We start from the raw sequence: 18,759 nt of genomic DNA, 5'->3' as shown, positions 1-18,759 counted from the left end.
GCTCCGAGTGCTTCCGAGTAAAGCCGAGCGCTAAGGATCAGCTGACTGCGGCGCTCTGTCCTTCAATGGATCGTTTCTGATCTGTTCAGATAATCAAACGGAAAAATAAGATTTGATTAATTGATTGATTGGTTGGTGAACGCCGACATGCCGTCGCTTCTGTTCTGCGGGCCGAAGATGGCCGCCTGCGGGATGGTGATCAGCATCTGGGGGGTCATCATGCTGGTAAGAAGCCAAATGGGAGCCGACTACTTCCTGGATAGAATGCTGTTAAATGGATCATTCTGATTTACATTTGACACAAAATGTGAAAGGTTGATATTTTATGATTTGATTTATTTCTGAGACGCTATGGAACCATATACAGATCAAATAATGGCTCAGGATAATTCCTGTGTGAGAGTCAGCAGATAGTCGGATCCCAGGCAGTTGAACTGAATGTACTGTGGCTGCGGATCTGTCTGCGTCTAATTAACGGGATGGGAGGTTAACCGGAGGGGTCACCCGGTGCTGGTGATGTTTAGGCCGGGGTGGATGATGGTCTTTAACCGGGACTGGTTCACTGATCTCCGGTCTGTTCTGACTGGTTCCTCCATGGCAGAGTCACGTGACCCTCATGTGATTCTCCATAGCAGGAAGTCCGATTTTAGCCACAATTTCACACCTCACAAGTCAACACAAAATGGTGTTTAACTCTGAAGAAGGATAAATATTTAATGTGGTTTTTTTGCTAATGAAATCTGAATAGTGCGGTGTGCCTCTGCACTCAGCCCCTCCACAGAGCCTAAGCTCCTACTGGCTGCAGGTGGTCTGGGGTTTTTCTCCACTCTGGAATTTGACCAGGCCATTCTTTCTGACCCATAAATCTGTTTTGATATAAATCATGCCGTAATATCTGTGGCTGGATATTCAGGTGGTCGTCCTGGAAACGGAACCTTCCAACGGCATGATGCTGCCACTGCCATGTGTCAGTGTTAGATTGAATTTGCTCACAACATTTTCCATGTAGATCTTCACAGATAAGTTCTTATTACTAGCATTAAATGCCATAGATTTTTCTGGATTTTATTTGGGGGTTTCGTATTAAAAGGGATGAATACGTCATAAAAACAGTTTTAACTGTAAACTGTAAACCCATCTCCTTCCACCTGATTTTATGCCCCACTGTGTTGGTCTGAGCGTCCCCGCTGCGCCCCCGCGCCTCATGTTGAGCCTCTGCTCTCGTCTTCCAGGCCATGTTGGGGATTTTCTTCAGCGCCAACTCGGCGGTTCTGATCGAGGACGTCCCGTTCACCGAAGACGACATCCGGGCTGAGTGAGTCCATGAAACGCAAGACGGTTTTGGATGTTTAGTCCTGAATCAGCCTGTCACCATGGCAACCCATCCCAGTAATTATTGCAATAAACGATAATGTTGTTGTTTGGAGACCATTTTCAGGTCATCTAATGATAATGGTATAATAATTCAGGTTTGCTCTCTTAGATACCAATAAACTTTAATTTTGTAACAAATTCTTGTCACTGGAACTGTGAGACGTTTTAAATATCCAAAACCAAAAATGACGCCAAAAACGGTAAATGAAACTGAAATAAAAACCACTCACAACAGAAACCATGAAGAAAACAGATGACAGTCTCTGTAAACAAATGAATATTAATCAGGATGGAAATCATGGGGGTCATTTAAGTTTATCATGCCATGAATTGATTATTGATTAATTGATTGATTAATTGTGACAGGCCTTGTCCAGATAAAGCCAGGTCTGATCTGAGGGTTAAAACCAACGTCTGAAATCCCCTCAGGTTCAGTTTAAAACAGACTCTGGAGTAAAGCAGAAGGTTTAGTGGAAGGTAAACATGGATCTGGATCTCAAACTTAACTCTCTCAAAGCTCGTTGTGACTAAACGTCTGGATTAGTTTTTCTGCTCTTTGGTTCTTGGACTGAACATCAAATCGGATCAGAACTAGAACAGCATGAAGTTTTCTGCTTTATCCACAATTAAAAACCATAAGAAAAATATATCATTTTAATAATCTTTGTGGTGCAAAGGATCATATTTATGAAAAGTGAACATCTCCAAGTTCCTTTGACTAAATGAAAACAGATATGATCCAACAGCAACTCTGGTAAAAAAAGTTCTGTTGGTTCTGCTGGAAAAAAAAGTTAAACTAAAGACCATGAAGGTTTGAAGTTGCATCTAAACAATGAGCAGCAATAATCGGAGTTATCATTGCATGTAACTCAATAATAACTCGTATAATAGATGAATTTTCTCTTATATTTTCTGAAATAAGAGAACATTCATCTCATTCCTTTAGTTTGAAACTAAACATGTAATTATCAAACTAAATACTGAGTTTGAAGAAAAATGTTGAGTTTGAAACTGTAGCATTCTTAAATTAATGAATAATTTGGTGAAAATATGGCTGAAAACAGGCTAAATAACCCAAATTATGGCTGTTCATTTTTGGCTGTAACTTTACAAACATCTGGCCTGGGTTCAGGTCGTGTCTGGTTTGGGTCGGTCAGCCGAGTCAGGCTGGGACCAGAACCAGAACGCCGGCTAACCGCTGTGCGCTCTGTCCCGCAGTACGCAGCCGCCTCAGAGGATCTACGCTCTGTACCGCCAGGTGGGCATCAACTGCTTCATCGCCGCCGCCGTCTACGTGGCGGTGGGCGCCATCTCGCTCTGCCAGGTGCGGCTCAACAAGCGCCAGGAGTACATGGTGACATAAAGGGAGCCACGGCAGGGCTTGACCTCTGACCCCTGGTGATGGTTCACCACCCGACCTGCAGTCTGATTTGGTCCTGGATCAAGCGAGGGGGCGGAGTCTGGATAATTTATTCTGAATCGTGTTTACTGTTGATGTTTGTTGTTGTTGGATGAAATGTTGCGTCGTTCCTCCAAACCATTCCCAGATATTTGTCCCACTGACCAACCAGGAGGAGGAGGCCTGCTCCTCTTCCTCCTCCTCCTCCTCCTCTTCCTCATCTGTGTAGCTGGTGGTGATGAAAATGTGTTCAACCCGTTCTGCTGGATGCTCCTTTACAATAAAGTGTGAATGTGATTAAATCCGGGCTTTTGTTCTCGTTCTTCAGCTAAAATAAACCAACATGTTGGTGAGCAAATGGAGCTCAGGTTGGCTGATCAAACATCTTCAGGCTGAAACTGAATGTCTAAGTAACATCCATGTTAGTAAAACCCAACGGTCCCCAACCATCACACTTCCTCTTTCTTACCCACTGCACTTCCTGCTGCCATGTGCTGCCCAGGCTGCTGCTGGTGGTCCTGAAGCTACCGGCAGCAGCTACACAATTATAACAGAGCTGAATCGATTATAGCTTCAGGACAAACCTGGACTTTTATAGTCCTGAAGCTACTGTGGGTAAACAAAGCACAACAATAAAAAAACAAATCTGGAATAACTAAGAACACACACAAGAAAAAGTTAATCTAATTACTGTAAAACTTTATTGCTACTGTGATGTAAATTATTACGCAGTCAGTGTAACTCAGTAAAAGGCAAATTCTGTCCTATTTGCAAATACATGTGTTCTATGAGATGAAACTCTGGGGAGTAAACCACCTTTTGAAATAAACCTTTCATTGTTTGGCTCTAATCAAATAAAATTATCATTAATTATTTGTATCCACTTGGAATAGATGGAAAAACATAACTAGGCCTGTTTTTACAGTGTCGATGGGCCAATGTGTTAAAATATGCAACAATAAACATTTATTAATGAATATATTTCTTTATTAAACAGTGGATAAAAGTTGTTTTTTTAAATGAGAACCGACATTTGGTTCATTTTCAGTTTGTTTCTTTACGTTTTCTTTGTTTTACCTTAGGATTCAAGCAGTAATCCATTCATTTTTAATAGGATTTACATAAAACGACTTTGTTATGATTCTGAAGGGCTCCTCCCTCAGCAATATGGCGGCGGTGACGTACTAGCGCAACAGCTCATGGGAAATTCTCGGCTTTGGCGGCAAGACTTTCCCGTTCAAAGGCGGACAAAAAGAAAGCAGGATATTCCGTCGGGAATTCCTTTCACTGCGCATTTCACCGAGGCTTTAAATCACCGTGTGAGTAGTGATTTATGTGAGAACATTGGGCCAACATTGAAGCTTAAATCAGCTTCTTTCTAACAGAAAGGAACATTTTTCCTCCTTTAACAGCAGAACTCAGTTTTACTGCTGGGCAGCTTCTACTGGAGAAAACGGTGTTCGGTGAGTAGCTTCAGTTTTGGGCTAATTTCTGAAACCATTGCATGTTTTGCAACATTTAGTTAATATAATTTACTGTACCTGAACAAGCGCAGAGTCAAAAGGAAACAAAAGGAGATTTGAATCGCTAATTCAAATTGTGTTCAAACTTTAACTCGTATTTATTAGCTGCTGGTGGTTAGCTAATTGCTAACAACCCCTTGGTTAGGGATTTACAGTGAAGTTTAAATTAAACCTTAAAGAGATTATCTGTGTATCTGTGTTTTTAAGGTGAATAACAGACAGTAATATTTAGCAGAAGTTCAGTTTTCTGCAGGTTCTGTTTACCTCTCAGGTGAATAATTAGGTCCATTTCTGGGATCCATCCAGTTTCAGATTCTATCTCTGTTCATGAATTGGATCATTTACTCCAGTTGTTATTTTTTCAGGACGAAAGCTGCAACATAAAACTGCTCTGAATTTTAAAAATAGCAATTCTTTATAACCTCTACGTAAATAAAATGTATTGTTATTATTGTCATGGTGAAAGTTGATATTTGTTCACAAATCAAGAATCATTATCATCATGAAAACATAACATTTTTATTGAGACACCGGCTCAGAATGCACACGAAAAACACTGAAGAAGAGAATAGCACCCGTAGAGAACAACATTAAAAATATGAAACATTCTTAATAAAAAGCTGGAAGAGAAACTGTTAGATGGGTTTTTTACATAAAGTGCAGCTTGAGTAGTCTGCTAGATTGGGTCTCTTTGTTCTTTGTTTTGTTTGAACACTCAACCTGGACCACATTTTATCATTCAGCCGTTGAGTTGAAGGATTTCTGTACTGGTTCATGACTGAACCACTACCGTGCCTTAAACATGGCAACCAGCCTGGGGTCTCCTCTGAACATCCACATTTATTTCAGTTACAGTGTTTGTGAAAAACTTTAGTCAGGCATTACTGAGCTATATTGGCATTGTCCAACAAAAAGTGAGTTGGACAATGTGCATTGTCCAACAAAAAGTGAGTTGGACAATGTGCATTGTCCAACAAAAAGTGAGTTGGACAATGTGCATTGTCCAACAAAAAGTGACATTGTGTATTGTCCAAAATGTCTTCTCTAACCTTGTAAATACACAACCATTTAAAAACTACATTTTGGTTTGATGACAATGTACGCAGGCACTTCTATTTTTCAATGATACATAAGAGATCGTCTTGGGACCTGAAGCATTAAAGACGCTATTTGGCTCAAATGTGAGATGTGGCATATGCATTGGGCCAGTGTTGTCCAAAAATCAGCCCACACAGAGAGATCGTACAAGTGCCGGTACAGGCTGGCCTGCTCTGCAAGAACAGCTTCCAAATCACCCAGATAAGACCTCTTTGCTTTATTTAAGTGCAGCATCCACTCTAGAAAAATGAAATGCTGTAAGTGAAGAACACAATGACTGAAAATGTTTTAGCCAATTTGGATAATAAGCTGAACTTGACTGTATTGTTTGATAGTTACGATCAAACAGGAATGGATGTATGTTGCATTGAATTGATTTGTAAAATGCTTTAAGGTGACATGTTGCCAATTGGTGCAGTATAAATAAACATGCTGGTTTTGGCTATTAATTATAATTAAGGAGAATTATTAATAATAAAATTGGTATTTTATATCAAAATTACCAAGCTGGGCACCACCTACATTAGAAACATAACAGCCAACTAGTTCATTCTCCGTTATTTTTTTGTCAATATCTGCGTGATAACATTGTGAAAAAAAATCCTGATAAATGATTCAGATGAATTTGTTGGTGTTAACAGTGGAGTAAATCTCTCTTTGTCTCAGAAATGTGTGAAAGCTCAGACTGGAAGAGCGCCCTGAGCAGGATCATAGAGGAGCTCAGCGAACAGCAGTACCAAAGGATGCTGGACAAACTGGAGAAAATTCCTAAAAGTGTGAAGCATGACACACACAGAGAACATATGGCTCAGACCATCCTTGAGCATTATGGAGAGGAGAAGTCCATCGCTGAAATCAGGAGGATCATGGATAAGATACCGAGAAAAGATGAGAAAGTTCAGAAGCTGCTGCGTCCGTTTGTGGAGAAACCAGGTGAGTTTATGCTGCTGGATCGGTTTCAGGTTCTGCTCAACATGCAGGGTCCAGAACAGACCCTGAGGAGGCGGGTCAGGATTGTTCTGATGGTCTGCTGGTGGTCTGCTGTTGGTTGGGTGTTTGTAATGCACCTTTAATCCGTCACTGAACCGTCCTAATGAATCTATCAGTCCAAAGTTAAAACCAAGGTTCCTCCTAACTTCTGGGTTCAGGATGTTCTGCATTCAGACCCTGCTTTGGTTTCAGACCAAAGTTCAGAGCTGATAATAAAGACAAAGATCCAGAAATAATGAAGATGTTTATGAATGAAACTATAATTCAACAGCTTTGACTGTTTAAACTGTTTTACAGGAAAGAAGAGGAAACCTGGACCAGAGTCAAAGGAGCAGCAGGAGTCTCCATCCGGTTGGTGAAAAACCTGAACTGTCCCTTTAAATGGGTTTAAAATTGCTCCTTTAAGAACAATGAACATTTCCTGCTGATCTTAGAGCTCCCCCTGCTGGGTAGAAAGTGAAGCTGAATCACTGATTCATTTCTCAAAATGTGCTTTGCTGCTGGTGAAAAACCTGCAGCTAGATTGATCTCAGTTCTGGGTCTGTTTACGGATCAGAACCAGATTAACTCATGTTGATCTCTGTGTTTAACAGAGTTAAAGAAGAAGAAGACTGAGAGTGATGATGATGATGTTAAAACTGGTAAGTTTTTACTCACACTGAGCAATTTAATGTTTATTAGGCAAGTTTATTTATACTGAACAATTCAGCAACAAGGAAATTCAAACTGCTTGACGAGATGAAAACATGAAAGATTACACAAACATTATATTGTAGTGACAAAATAAAGGAAAGCAGTGTTGGACATTACCGTCATATTTTAGTATTTTGATCCAGGAGGAACTCGGTAGAGCGTGCGTCCTACTGAGAGGAGCCAGTCGAGGGGGCAGTAAAGACCCAGGGCAGAAATAAGATAGGGGGCGGGGCCTAAGCTACATTCAGGTCAAAGATGAGTTTCTCTAGATCTTGTTGGGACATTAGCTCTTTAATCCTGGAAATATTGTTCAGGTGATAGAAGGCCGACGTTGTAACTGTCTCTATGTGTTTCTGAAGGTTCAGGACAGAGTTCATTGTGACGACGCCTGTCTTTCCCTGGGTCAATGTTTATTTAGTTCCTCAGGTGAAGTGGGTGTGGTCTGGAGTTAGCTGCTGTCTGAGAACACCTCCTGAGCTCAGATCTCACCTGATCTACCACTAAAATAATAATAATTATAATCTGACCTGCTGATGATCCGCTGCCCTTCATGTTTAACAGGGTTTGAGAAGAACAACATTGTGTCCGATTCAGATTCTTCAGATGATGAAACTCAAGCTGGTGAGTTTAATGAACCAACTTCACAGAGTAAATACAGACAGAATCAGGTCAAACAAAGTCTGTTTATAAAACTAAAGATCAGAGCAGAAACTCCCTGACTCTTCTTCTTCTTCTACAGACGATCCAGGAAGTCCTCAGTCTGAGAAGGTAACCATCACAGTAACCAACAGTCCTACACACCGGCGTAATTTAGTCTGTATATATATAATATATGACCAATTAATTATTAACTCTGTTCATTTTCCAGAAAGTAGAGATCCCTCCATGGGTAAGTTGGAAACTTCTAGTTATTACTACAAACATACATTTTTTCTCCTGTTTTGAAACATTTGCTTTGTGAATTTCTATCATTTCTCTGAACTTGTTTCCAGAGACAGAGCATCAAGCTGCTGAAGGAAAGTGGAGACACCAATGGAAAACCTGTATTTGGAAAGGTTGTTCAGAAATCTGCTCTGCGTACGTATGAAAACAAGAAGAAGAAGAAGAATTGCTTCTTCTACCTTGGAGTTGCTGATGAGACCGACTGCATCAAAGTCATGGTTTATGGAACAGAGCTATTTCAGAAATTTGAAGAGGGGCAACTTTACCTTTTCAAAAATGTTAAGGTGGAAAGAGTCAATGATGAAATGGTGATGAAGGTTTTCACAATTGACCAATTCTCAAAGACTAATGGGATTAAAGTGCCCAACACTCTGGAGCTGGAGGCTCAGATGTTGATTTACAACCAGAGACCAGTTTGCTCCATCGAGGAGATCCAGTCCTTTAAGGAGAGAACAGCAGTGAGTGTTGAAGGGACTGTGACTGGGGTAAGTGATTTCTGCTGAAACATGTTCAGCACAAGAGATTTGTGGCTGTCTGTGTTTTTATATATACTATTCTGAAAATGTTGGATTATTTCCAATGCTGGTTTAATCACTCTGTGGTCCTCAGATCAGCTCAGTAGCTCAGGTCAAACAGGAGAGAAAAAGGACCAAAGTAAATATACGCAAGTTCCAACTTGAAGATGAAACCGGTTCCATCTGGATCACACTGTGGCGCAAAGACACCGAGCAGCTGAGAGGAACGTCCGTCGGAGATTCGGTCAGAGTGACCAACCTAACGACCAACCGTTACTATGAGACGGTGTCTCTGAACTCCACCGACTTCACCAGAATTTATAAGGTACCGGTTATTATCTCGTTTTGCTGCCGTTATTCAGACCACTGGAAATGTCTAGCAGAATGCAAAACAGAGACTGAGGTAACATGAGCCATTTTTCATATATAGGATTTCTACGTTCATTCTTTAAGTAGGCCGGTACGCTCCAGAACAAAGTACCAAGCTCTTTTTTTTTACCCCTCAGAGTACAGGGACGTTTTCCCGTCAAAATGCTGCCCTGCAGCTCTGCATGCACAAGCAACAACCTTCCTTCATTTAATGAAGTTACTCACCGTGGGTAGAGTACCCAGAAAGTTTACTCAAATAAGAGCAGCAGTAGTTCATAGTAATATTTTTCAAGCAAAATTAAAAAGTACAATGCAGTAAAACTACTCTTAAAAGTATATGTTTTCCAAAAAGTTACTTTTAAATATAACTGAGTGAAAGCCATTAGATGAATTTCTATCCAGCCAAAAGCCAAAAACACAACGAGGTCTGGCCTAATACTTACAAGAAATATATTTTACAGATTGTGTTCACTGAACCCTGTAGTCTGTCATCACTTCTTCATGTTTTCAATGAGCTTCTAGTTTCCGTCTTTGTTTTGTCGGAACGCCACGAGGTTTGAAGCTAATGAAAGTGGCTCCATGACACTTTGGATTCGACTCATGTGAATTTGATATAGCACTCACTTTGTTCTTATTTTTATTTTTGTAATTTCTGTCCAATAAAACTACATATCCATAGATTTATAGATCTATATAAAAATATTACCCTCATTTTTGTCCCGTATTTGTATGACATTAAAGAGAATAGTGGCACTGTTTTCCTCTTAAAGCACTGCCTATATCAAGGGAATCATAGTTTGATTGTTAACTTGTGAATTTGTATATATTTTCGGATTATGTGCATCCATTCAAACAAACAGACATAACCGTTTCGATAATGTAGCAGCATATCCAAAAATAGTTGTCTCAATTGAGTCACATCACGAATCTGAATGTTTTCACACATTTTCATTCAAATAATTCAGATGTTTGGCTGAATGTCGGTTTACAGGTTTCACATTTCTTTGATGGGCCTCATTAAGATCCAACTGTCCTGTTTACCCGTTTCTGTCCAGGTCCAAGCTGCCGCTGTCCAGAATGTCTCCATGCAGATTATAGGGATCAGAAAAGATGACGGGTTGCAGTTTAAGCTGGACGTGATGATCAACGACCAGCTGAGCACCTTCATTGCTTCTTCCCGTCTTCTGGCTAAAGCTTTTGGTGTCAAACTAGATGGCAACATGGAAGGAAGACTTCTGCAGAAAACCCCGTTTTCAGCTGAAGCAGAAATAAAAGGAAACCAGATCCAAGATCTGAAAGCTGCAAAAGAAATGTAAATTTACCAGAAACAGCTTTTAACTTACAAGCTTTTATTTATTAAAGAATGAAATGCTTCAGAATCATGCAGCGTAATTTGTTATAATCTGCTTTGTGCTCTGTTTTAGCCTAAATCTGTTGAGTCCTTATGAAGACGTTCATGTTTGATAAATCTGTGGCATTTGTTCCTGAGAACTATGAAGTCTCAGTGGTTCCCAAAACTAAAATGCTCAGGTTGGAATAAAAATTATGAGACATTAAAACCTGCTGGAGTCGCTTTTTTATTTTGGCTCCTCTCTACTTCCTGCTCAGCTCTCTGAAGGCTCAAACACAAGTCAGGTTACATTCCAGCCGACTGGGAACCAGCAGCAGAACCGGGTGTTTTACCTGCACTGCTGGTCGTCTGTTCAAGCTATCGGGGTGGAAATCTGTCGTCCTGAGAACCTGCTGATGTTCTACAAGTCTGGAGGATTCCTCTGGAGTCAGACACTTTAACAGGGAAACTAAAGACAGAAGAGGTCGTGCTAATAATCAGGTCCAGACTCAGAGATGGTCTGCAACAATTAGAGAACACCTGTGTGAAGAGGAGTATTTACTAATTACTTTTACTAAAGTAATGTTTTGTTTTTTTTAATGTCACAGGAGTAGTTTTATGGCACCATATGTTTTACTTGTATTTAATATTACTAAACATAACTAAGCTTGAATACAGTTTTGTCGTATGAGATCTCGCGATGTTTGAACGTCACAATATTTCTCGCTGGGCTGACCGATAGATTGCGATCACTAGCCAGGTGTGATCATCATGGCTTCTCCTGATGTAGCTGTAATAGAAGATTCTCCAACTTCTCTTAAAACATTTGTTTGGCAGCATTTTTGGGTTTTCCACTAGGTAATGTTTGTGGTGTAAAGGAACATTTATAAAAACTCAGCATCTCAAAGTTCCTTTGACTAAATAGAAACAGATATTACCCAACAACAACTCTGGTAAAAAAAAAAAAAAAAAGTTATTGCTGGAACATAAAGTCCAAGAATATTCAAATTTACAGCTAAAAAATTAGCAGCAATAATGAAAATAATTGAGTTCAACCATTTACTCATGGACCAGTGGAGATCAGGCTGGCTGATCAAATATCTTCAGGCTGAAACTAAACATCATGTTCAACAGCCATGTTAGTAAAATCCAACAATCCCCAAACGTCACACTTCCTCTTATTTCCTCCGTCCTCCACTTCCTGCCTGGCTAAATGATCCCTGGTCCAGTCACTAGAATACCAACAGTGTTTAGCAATTAGAAACAAATCTGAAATAAATAAGAACACTCAAAACATTACACGTCAGTTTACTGTAAGACTATAATGCTACTGTGTGATGTAAATTGTTACATAGTGTAATTCAGTAAAAGGCAAATTCAGTCCAATTTGCAAATCCATTTGTTTCCTGGGGAAAAAATCAGGAATAAATCACCTTTTGACATGTCAATGTTTGATTCACATCGAATTAAATCCTTTAGAACTATTTATATCCATCTGGAATAAATGAAGAATGAAATTACACCCAGTTATATATTTAATAGGGATTTTCTCCCAATTTTTTTTGTATCGATATGTTATTACAATCATCTGCCAATAAAAATGTAAATACTGAGCATGTAAACTTTTCTTTTGAAAAGAACAGTGACAATTTATCATACTAATACAATACAAATCAAGTCATGTTCACTTTTGTTTCTATAAATACGATTTAAATAGGAGGATTCTGTCTTATGATCAGTGTTGTATAGTAACGAAGTAAAAATACTTCACTACTTTACTTAAGTATATTTTGGAGTACTTCATACTTTCCTGGAGTATGAAAATTTTTGATGACTTTCACTTTTACTTCACTATATTTCCGAACTTAATTGCGTACTTTTACTCCGATACATTTTCAATGTGTGGTTTAGTTACTCGTTACAAAAAAGCGAGAGAGAGAGAAACAAAGTGTTTTGATCCCACCTACTGATTAGCAAGCAGCAAGTAGGCTACCGAACAAAGTCCGTATCCTGCTTGCCTGGGCGTGTTCATCACCTCCAATAGGATACACCTGTTTCGCTTCTCCCATTAAACACAAAGCAAGTCTCGCAATCAGGAACAGCCGCAAGGAGGAGGAGACGGAGACCACAACGACTGCAACTACGTCGGACACGGCTCCAGGGGAACCACCAGCTGGTGATAGGGTGACCAGACGTCCTCTTTTTCCCGGACATGTCCTACTTTTCAGACCTAAAAAGATGTCCGGGGGCAATTTAAAAATTGTCCGGGATTTTGGTCAATTGCCTCAAAACACATTACATAGCTTACAGTGCATTGTAGGGCACTGCGCACGGCGCTGCGTGTCACGTAATCCCTGAGCCGCGTCAGTGGGCAGCACCCCCCCCCCACCCGCTCCAAAGTTTTCTGGGTTTTTTTTTTTTTTTTTGCATAATGACCAGTTGTGTGCACCACCTATTGACTGATTCACTGATTTGTGAAGTAGAGTAATCGTAACAGCTCTTTTTCTTCATGTTGGCCGCATTTTCTGTACTATTTATTTTTCTCATTTTCAGCACTGACCTTACTTGAAGGGAAAACTTAAGGCTTACAAAAACTTTGTATTTTCTGTCCTGGAGGGTTTACTAAGAAGCTGGTTCAGTTGTAAAGCAGGTCAAGTTAACCTTGTGCTATAGGTAAAGCACCTAATTTTCTTAACTAAATGATGCCTGCAGGTATATCTATTAGCAGGTTTAATTTTGCCTGCACTTGGTTGTGTACATTATTTTAAGTGTATTTGACAAGTTTACCAAAATATAAAAAAAAGTCATTCAACCTGCATTTGCTTTGTTTTACTTTTTACTTATACTTTTCATTACATTACTTGAGTACATCCATTTTTACAGCAATTTCCATACTTAAGTACAAGAAGTTTCAGATACTTTAAGACTTTAACTCAAGTAACATTTCAGTCAGTGACTTCGACTTTTACCAAAGTCATATTTTGGAGAGGTACTTGTACTTTTACTTGACTCTGAGATTTCAGTACTTTATACAACACTGCTTATGATTCTGAAAATGCTAACTTTTACTTGTAATAATAGTTCCGCCACGAGAACTCTTCCCTCTCCAATATGGCGGAGGTGACGTTTACGCAAACCCCGAGAAGAGGCTGGTTCACATGTGGCAAGCCGTTTTAACATAAATTCAGTTTCGTCTGACATATTTAACTGATTACTAATATCCAACATAGTGAACACTGGCAAATGAGCAGCTACTATATCAGTGACCAACAATCCACTTTTTGTTTACACATTGAACTTATTTATAAAAAAAATATGATCAATCAGTGACACACCGTCTTTAGTTATTCGTGTAAGTCTTAGGATTAACGGATAGAAACCTAAACCAAACATTGTATTTATAAATTCTGTTGTTTTAGTATAGTCAAAATTACAATTCAAGATAATTGTAATTAATCACTAATGAGTCACTAATTCATTGTAGATACCTTGAATTGAAGTCTCCATACAACTCAATGGTAAATCTGACGTCATTTTTGACTAGTCAGAATGTAATTAGAGATATCTTAAATCGCTAAAACGTCTAGTCATAAAACAATTAGTGTTTTATGACACAAATTGTTCAGTTTTTACATCTGGAATGTAATGACGGCAAAACCAAGTTTATGTTAAAATGGCTTGCCATAAATCATCGATGGCTGTGACTTGTGGCGCCAAACGAGCCTCTTCTCTCAATGAAATACGGTGAAAAAGGAAAGCAGGAGAAATCGAAAGCAATCTTTTTAACAACTTTGACGTTTTAGCGGTGTTTTAAATGTACAGTTTCAGCATACAGGGCGAATATTGAAGCTTAAATCAGGTTCTTTCCAACAAACAAGAACAGTTTTCCTTTTTTAAACAGAGAACTCATCAAACTTTCCCCGGAGGAAACGACCTGCCAGGTCAACAAGGTGGTTCGGTGAGTAGCAGCTGCTGTTCTGTGCTAATTTCTGAAAACATTACATGTTTTAATACATTAATGCTGTAAAATTGATTGTATAGCAGCAGACCTAGAACTATAGATCCGCTAAGTACTCTGGTTTGTGTTGAAGCTAACTGTATTAGCTGCAGCTGGCTAGCTAATGGCTAAAGGTCCATTGGTTATTTACAGTCAAGTTTAACAAGTTAAGGTTAAAGGTCATGTAAAATCATATTTAGCTTATCTTTATGGTGGATAACAGACAGTTTTTACTAAACTGAAGGAGGATATGGTTCCTGTCGGTTCTATTTACCTTTCAGGTAAATAATTTGATCCATTCCTGGATCCATCCGGTCCAGTTTTTATCTGTCATCACGAATATTTATTCTAGTCGTTCATTTTTTCAACTGACAGTGAACACATGTAGTTCATTGGTTTTTAGTAATTGATTGATGTCTTGCTCTGAACTAAACCTTTTCTCATTAAAAAAAAAGAGAATTGCAAATGAGAAAATTTGTGATCTATTTTAATAATTTCTCAAATTTGTAATAAGTTGGGTCTGTGCAATGTGACTGGAAAATGTATGACAACTTTAAGCATTTCATATCAAGTGATATAGATAATTATTGATTAGTTTTTATTTTAAATATGAGAGGATGTAAATACCTTTCGTTACCTTTTAATATCCTTATTCATGGACTGTTTTGCATCTAGTTTACATGATTTTATTTTCTTTTATGCTGAGCATAGAGAAATTAAATTTTGTTCAGCCAAGTTTTATAGTGTGAATAATAATGCTTATGTGTTTTCTAGTGTGTGAAACTGGATGTAGGAGATAAAGATTATTCCATGTTTGGTTTCCAACATGGAGAAATCAACAACAACAGGGAAAATTTTAAGAATATTTAAACTAGATTACTGACTGTTATATAATATATAAGAAATGCAGCTCAGTCAGTTACTCTCACTCCACAATATGAAAATACAATTAATTTTCAAATAATCATGATGCTGCACTGTTGCAATTTTCTGACCAATCACTGATAACCAATCTTTAAAAACCGTGACCTGCTGATTCTGATTTTGGCCAACACCGATTATTTTGGTCTGAATGTTGCTAAATATAGCAATAAAGTAATAAAAACCGATTTTCTGTTTTCCGTAAGTTTGTTCCAGATTTGTGGTGCATAGAAGCTGAATGCTGCTTCTCCATTTTGTTTCTGGATGCAGAGCAGAACCAGAACCTGCAGGTTGATCCAGCATTTTTAATCCATCTTTAATCAGTTCAATGATTTCTAAACTACCAGCAGGATATTTATATTTATACACAGTATCTATATCTCTTTGCTATAACCCCCTATAGTCCATACATACATAGTCTTGTACATCTGTAAATAAATATTTATATCTCGTAGAGCACTTCTGGATAGATGCAAACTACATCTTGTTGCTTGTACTTGTGACAGTGCAATGACAATAAAGTTGAATTCTATTCTATTCTATTTAAAGTCTCTTCTCTCAGTGAAGGACTGCAGAACCGGGTGATGTGCTCTATCTTCCTGGTTTTAGTCAGAACTCCAGCAGCAGAGTTCTGGTTCAGCTGCAGCTGGACCATTGATTAGTTAGTCAGATGTGAAGACGCTGCTGCAGTAATCAATGCCACTGCAGAGAAACGCCTGGCATTTCTCTGATGCTGAGACATTAATCATCTGATCCTGCAAATGTTTTTCAGCTGATAGAAGGCCCACCTTGAAACCGTCTTTATGTGGCTCTGAAGGGTCAGGTCAGAGTTCAGAGGTCAGCCTGATCTCTAGTTTCCAGCTGGAAAAACAGAAGCAAACTCTAGATCTATAACTCTAGATTGTTCGTAGGCCTGTCACGATAACAAATTTTGCTGAACGATTAATTGTCTCAAAAATTATTGCGATAAACGATAATATTGTTTGAAGACCTTTTTACACTGATTTAATGGAAATGACGTAATAATCCATGCGATTTCCTGCTAAAGATAGATACACTTTATTTTCAAAAGAATATTTAACACTTGAACTGATAAACAAAACAACCAAAAACAAAAATAAAATGGATTCTCAGTCTCCATTAACAAAAAATGTACTGGAAAAAAAACTAAACATAAAGCCAAAGTGGAAATAAATACTGCATTCAACCAAAAGAGGGCAGATTATGAAGTCTGTATATTATGTTGCCCTTCAGTAATAATTAGATTTAAATAGAGAAAATGGGCACATCGACTACCTGATTTTTTGCTCCTATTTTTCCCCTTACGACAATCTTAGAACGTTGGTCTTTCTAAGATTGTGTGGTGTGTTACTGATCCAACTCAGGGGTTTTCCGACTGGGAGAGTTAACTACACCTGTTGAATGTGACAGGTAGCCAATCAGAAAGTGGGGATTCTCCTCTATGCTTTCTGAGGGGAAATTACAGAGGGGAATCCCAAACAGCTGATACAGCAACCTGGGAGATGATATGTGGAAACAACATTAATGTTTATTCAACATGCAAAGAATATAGAAATGACAAGGGGAGGAGTTGGAGCGAAATTGCTACCGCAGTTGATAAACCCGGTAACTTTTCAGCTGTTCTTCGTTAACGTGGCGTAAATAGGTTCTAATGATTTTCATTCAGTCAGGACTTTACGCTGACACTAGCCACATGCATTGCAGGTAGATGGTAGTAAAGCATTGATTAATGCCTGGTTTTAAAATTAGTTTACTGGACTTGTAGCCATTATTTTGTGCCCATTGTTGGACACCACAGGGCAGGACCGAACCCGATCGAACCGTTATACCTAGGATTTCTGTCGGCTAATGTGTGGTCTGTCAGGTTTTGAAAATGGGCCGACAATCGGCCGACAGCTCTAAGATCGTGTCCTGTGCGCTGGGCTTTACACTAAGGAAATGAGAAAGGGAGGATCAGTGGAGAGCACCGGAGTTGAGCCTTTTTTTAATTCAGTGTCATTAACAGAAAGAGAAAAAGGCTGGAAGAGACAATAATGCCGATAATTAAAATGACGTCGATAGTTTTAATTTATTGTACGATTAATTGATTTATCATTTATGCGACAGGCCTAATTGTTCCTCTTTAGGTCCACAAATTAAAATTTCAGTTTCTATTCAGCTGGAGAAAGTTTTGGCTTATCCACACATTTATCTATTCAGTGATTGGATGGTTCTGAGTCACCTGATGACATCACTTTGTAAGTAGACCTGCAGTTCTAGGTCTATAAACTATTTATACCAAAAATAGTTCGGTATAATTATTTTATTCGGAACTATTTTCCATGTCTTCATGACTGTATAGGCAAACATAAACCAGACCCGATGTACTGGCACACTGCTCATGTAAACGCCATGTGTTGGTTTCATACGTCAGTTTTATCCAGTGGATCTCCTCCTGTTGTCTAACATGTAACCATCAGCTCTTTGTTTTGGATTTGGATCATAATTATGTATTTGATCTTTATCAGTGTTCTGAATTTTAGGATAAACCTATTATGAAAATATCATTCAGATGAATTTGTTGGTGTTAACAGTGGTGTAAATCTCTCTTTGTCTCAGAAATGTGTGAAAGCCGAGAATGGAAGAGCGCCCTGAGCAGGATCATAGAGCTTCTCAGCAGATCACAGTACCAAGAGATGCTGCGATATCTGAAGAAAATCCCTAAAAATGCGAAGAATAGGAAACCCAGAAAACATACGGCTCAGACCATCATTGAGCATTATGGAGAGAAGAAGTCCATCGCTGAAATCAGGAGGATCATGAATAAGATACCGAGAAACGATTCTCCAATTCAGAACCTGCTGCGTCCATTTGTGGAGAAACCAAGTGAGTTTATGCTGCTGGATCGGTTTCAGGTTCTGCTCAACATGCAGGGTCCAGAACAGACCCTGAGGAGGCGGGTCAGGATTGTTCTGGTGGTCTGCTGTTGGTTGGGTGTTTGTAATGCACATTTAATCCGTCACTGAACCGTCCTAATGAATCTATCAGTCCAAAGTTAAAACCAAGGTTCCTCCTAACTTCTGGGTTCAGGATGTTCTGCATTCAGACCCTGCTTTGGTTTCAGACCAAAGTTCAGAGCTGATAATAAAGACAAAGATCCAGAAATAATGACAGCATGAGTTCATAGAGCAGTGATGAAGATGTTTATGAATGAAACTATAATTCAACAGCTTTGACTGTTTAAACTGTTTTACAGGAAAGAAGAGGAAACCTGGACCAGAGTCAAAGGAGCAGCAGGAGTCTCCATCCGGTTGGTGAAAAACCTGAACTGTCCCTTTAAATGGGTTTAAAATTGCTCCTTTAAGAACAATGAACATTTCCTGCTGATCTTAGAGCTCCCCCTGCTGGGTAGAAAGTGAAGTTGAATCACTGATTCATTTCTCAAAATGTGCTTTGCTGCTGGTGAAAAACCTGCAGCTAGATTGATCTCAGTTCTGGGTCTGTTTACGGATCAGAACCAGATTAACTCATGTTGATGTCTGTGTTTAACAGAGTTAAAGAAGAAGAAGAAGAAGACTGAGAGTGATGATGATGACGATGATGTTAAA

The 18,759-nt window shown here is 38.9% G+C and overlaps 2 protein-coding genes across 2 annotated transcripts; both read left to right on the top strand.

The window, feature by feature from the left end:
* Positions 1-3: 3 nt before the first annotated feature.
* Positions 4-3,075, top strand: rnasek (ribonuclease K). Its single transcript, XM_005815784.2, has 3 exons — positions 4-225; positions 1,233-1,315; positions 2,593-3,075. Exons 1-3 carry the CDS (start codon positions 148-150, stop codon positions 2,735-2,737), a joined length of 306 nt encoding a protein of 101 aa, XP_005815841.1. The 5' UTR covers positions 4-147; the 3' UTR covers positions 2,738-3,075.
* Positions 3,076-3,999: 924 nt separating this feature from the next.
* On the top strand, positions 4,000-10,449 carry LOC111610009. Its single transcript, XM_023341881.1, has 11 exons — positions 4,000-4,092; positions 4,186-4,236; positions 6,061-6,327; positions 6,682-6,735; positions 6,978-7,025; positions 7,639-7,698; positions 7,817-7,845; positions 7,946-7,966; positions 8,070-8,504; positions 8,629-8,859; positions 9,959-10,449. The coding sequence occupies exons 3-11, from the start codon at positions 6,063-6,065 to the stop codon at positions 10,217-10,219; spliced, it is 1,404 nt and encodes a 467-aa protein (XP_023197649.1). The 5' UTR covers positions 4,000-4,092; positions 4,186-4,236; positions 6,061-6,062; the 3' UTR covers positions 10,220-10,449.
* Positions 10,450-18,759: the final 8,310 nt, after the last annotated feature.

This window comes from Xiphophorus maculatus, chromosome 11 (genome assembly GCF_002775205.1).
Source record: "Xiphophorus maculatus strain JP 163 A chromosome 11, X_maculatus-5.0-male, whole genome shotgun sequence".
NCBI lineage: Eukaryota > Metazoa > Chordata > Actinopteri > Cyprinodontiformes > Poeciliidae > Xiphophorus > Xiphophorus maculatus.
This window is presented reverse-complemented; position numbering and strand designations above follow the sequence as displayed.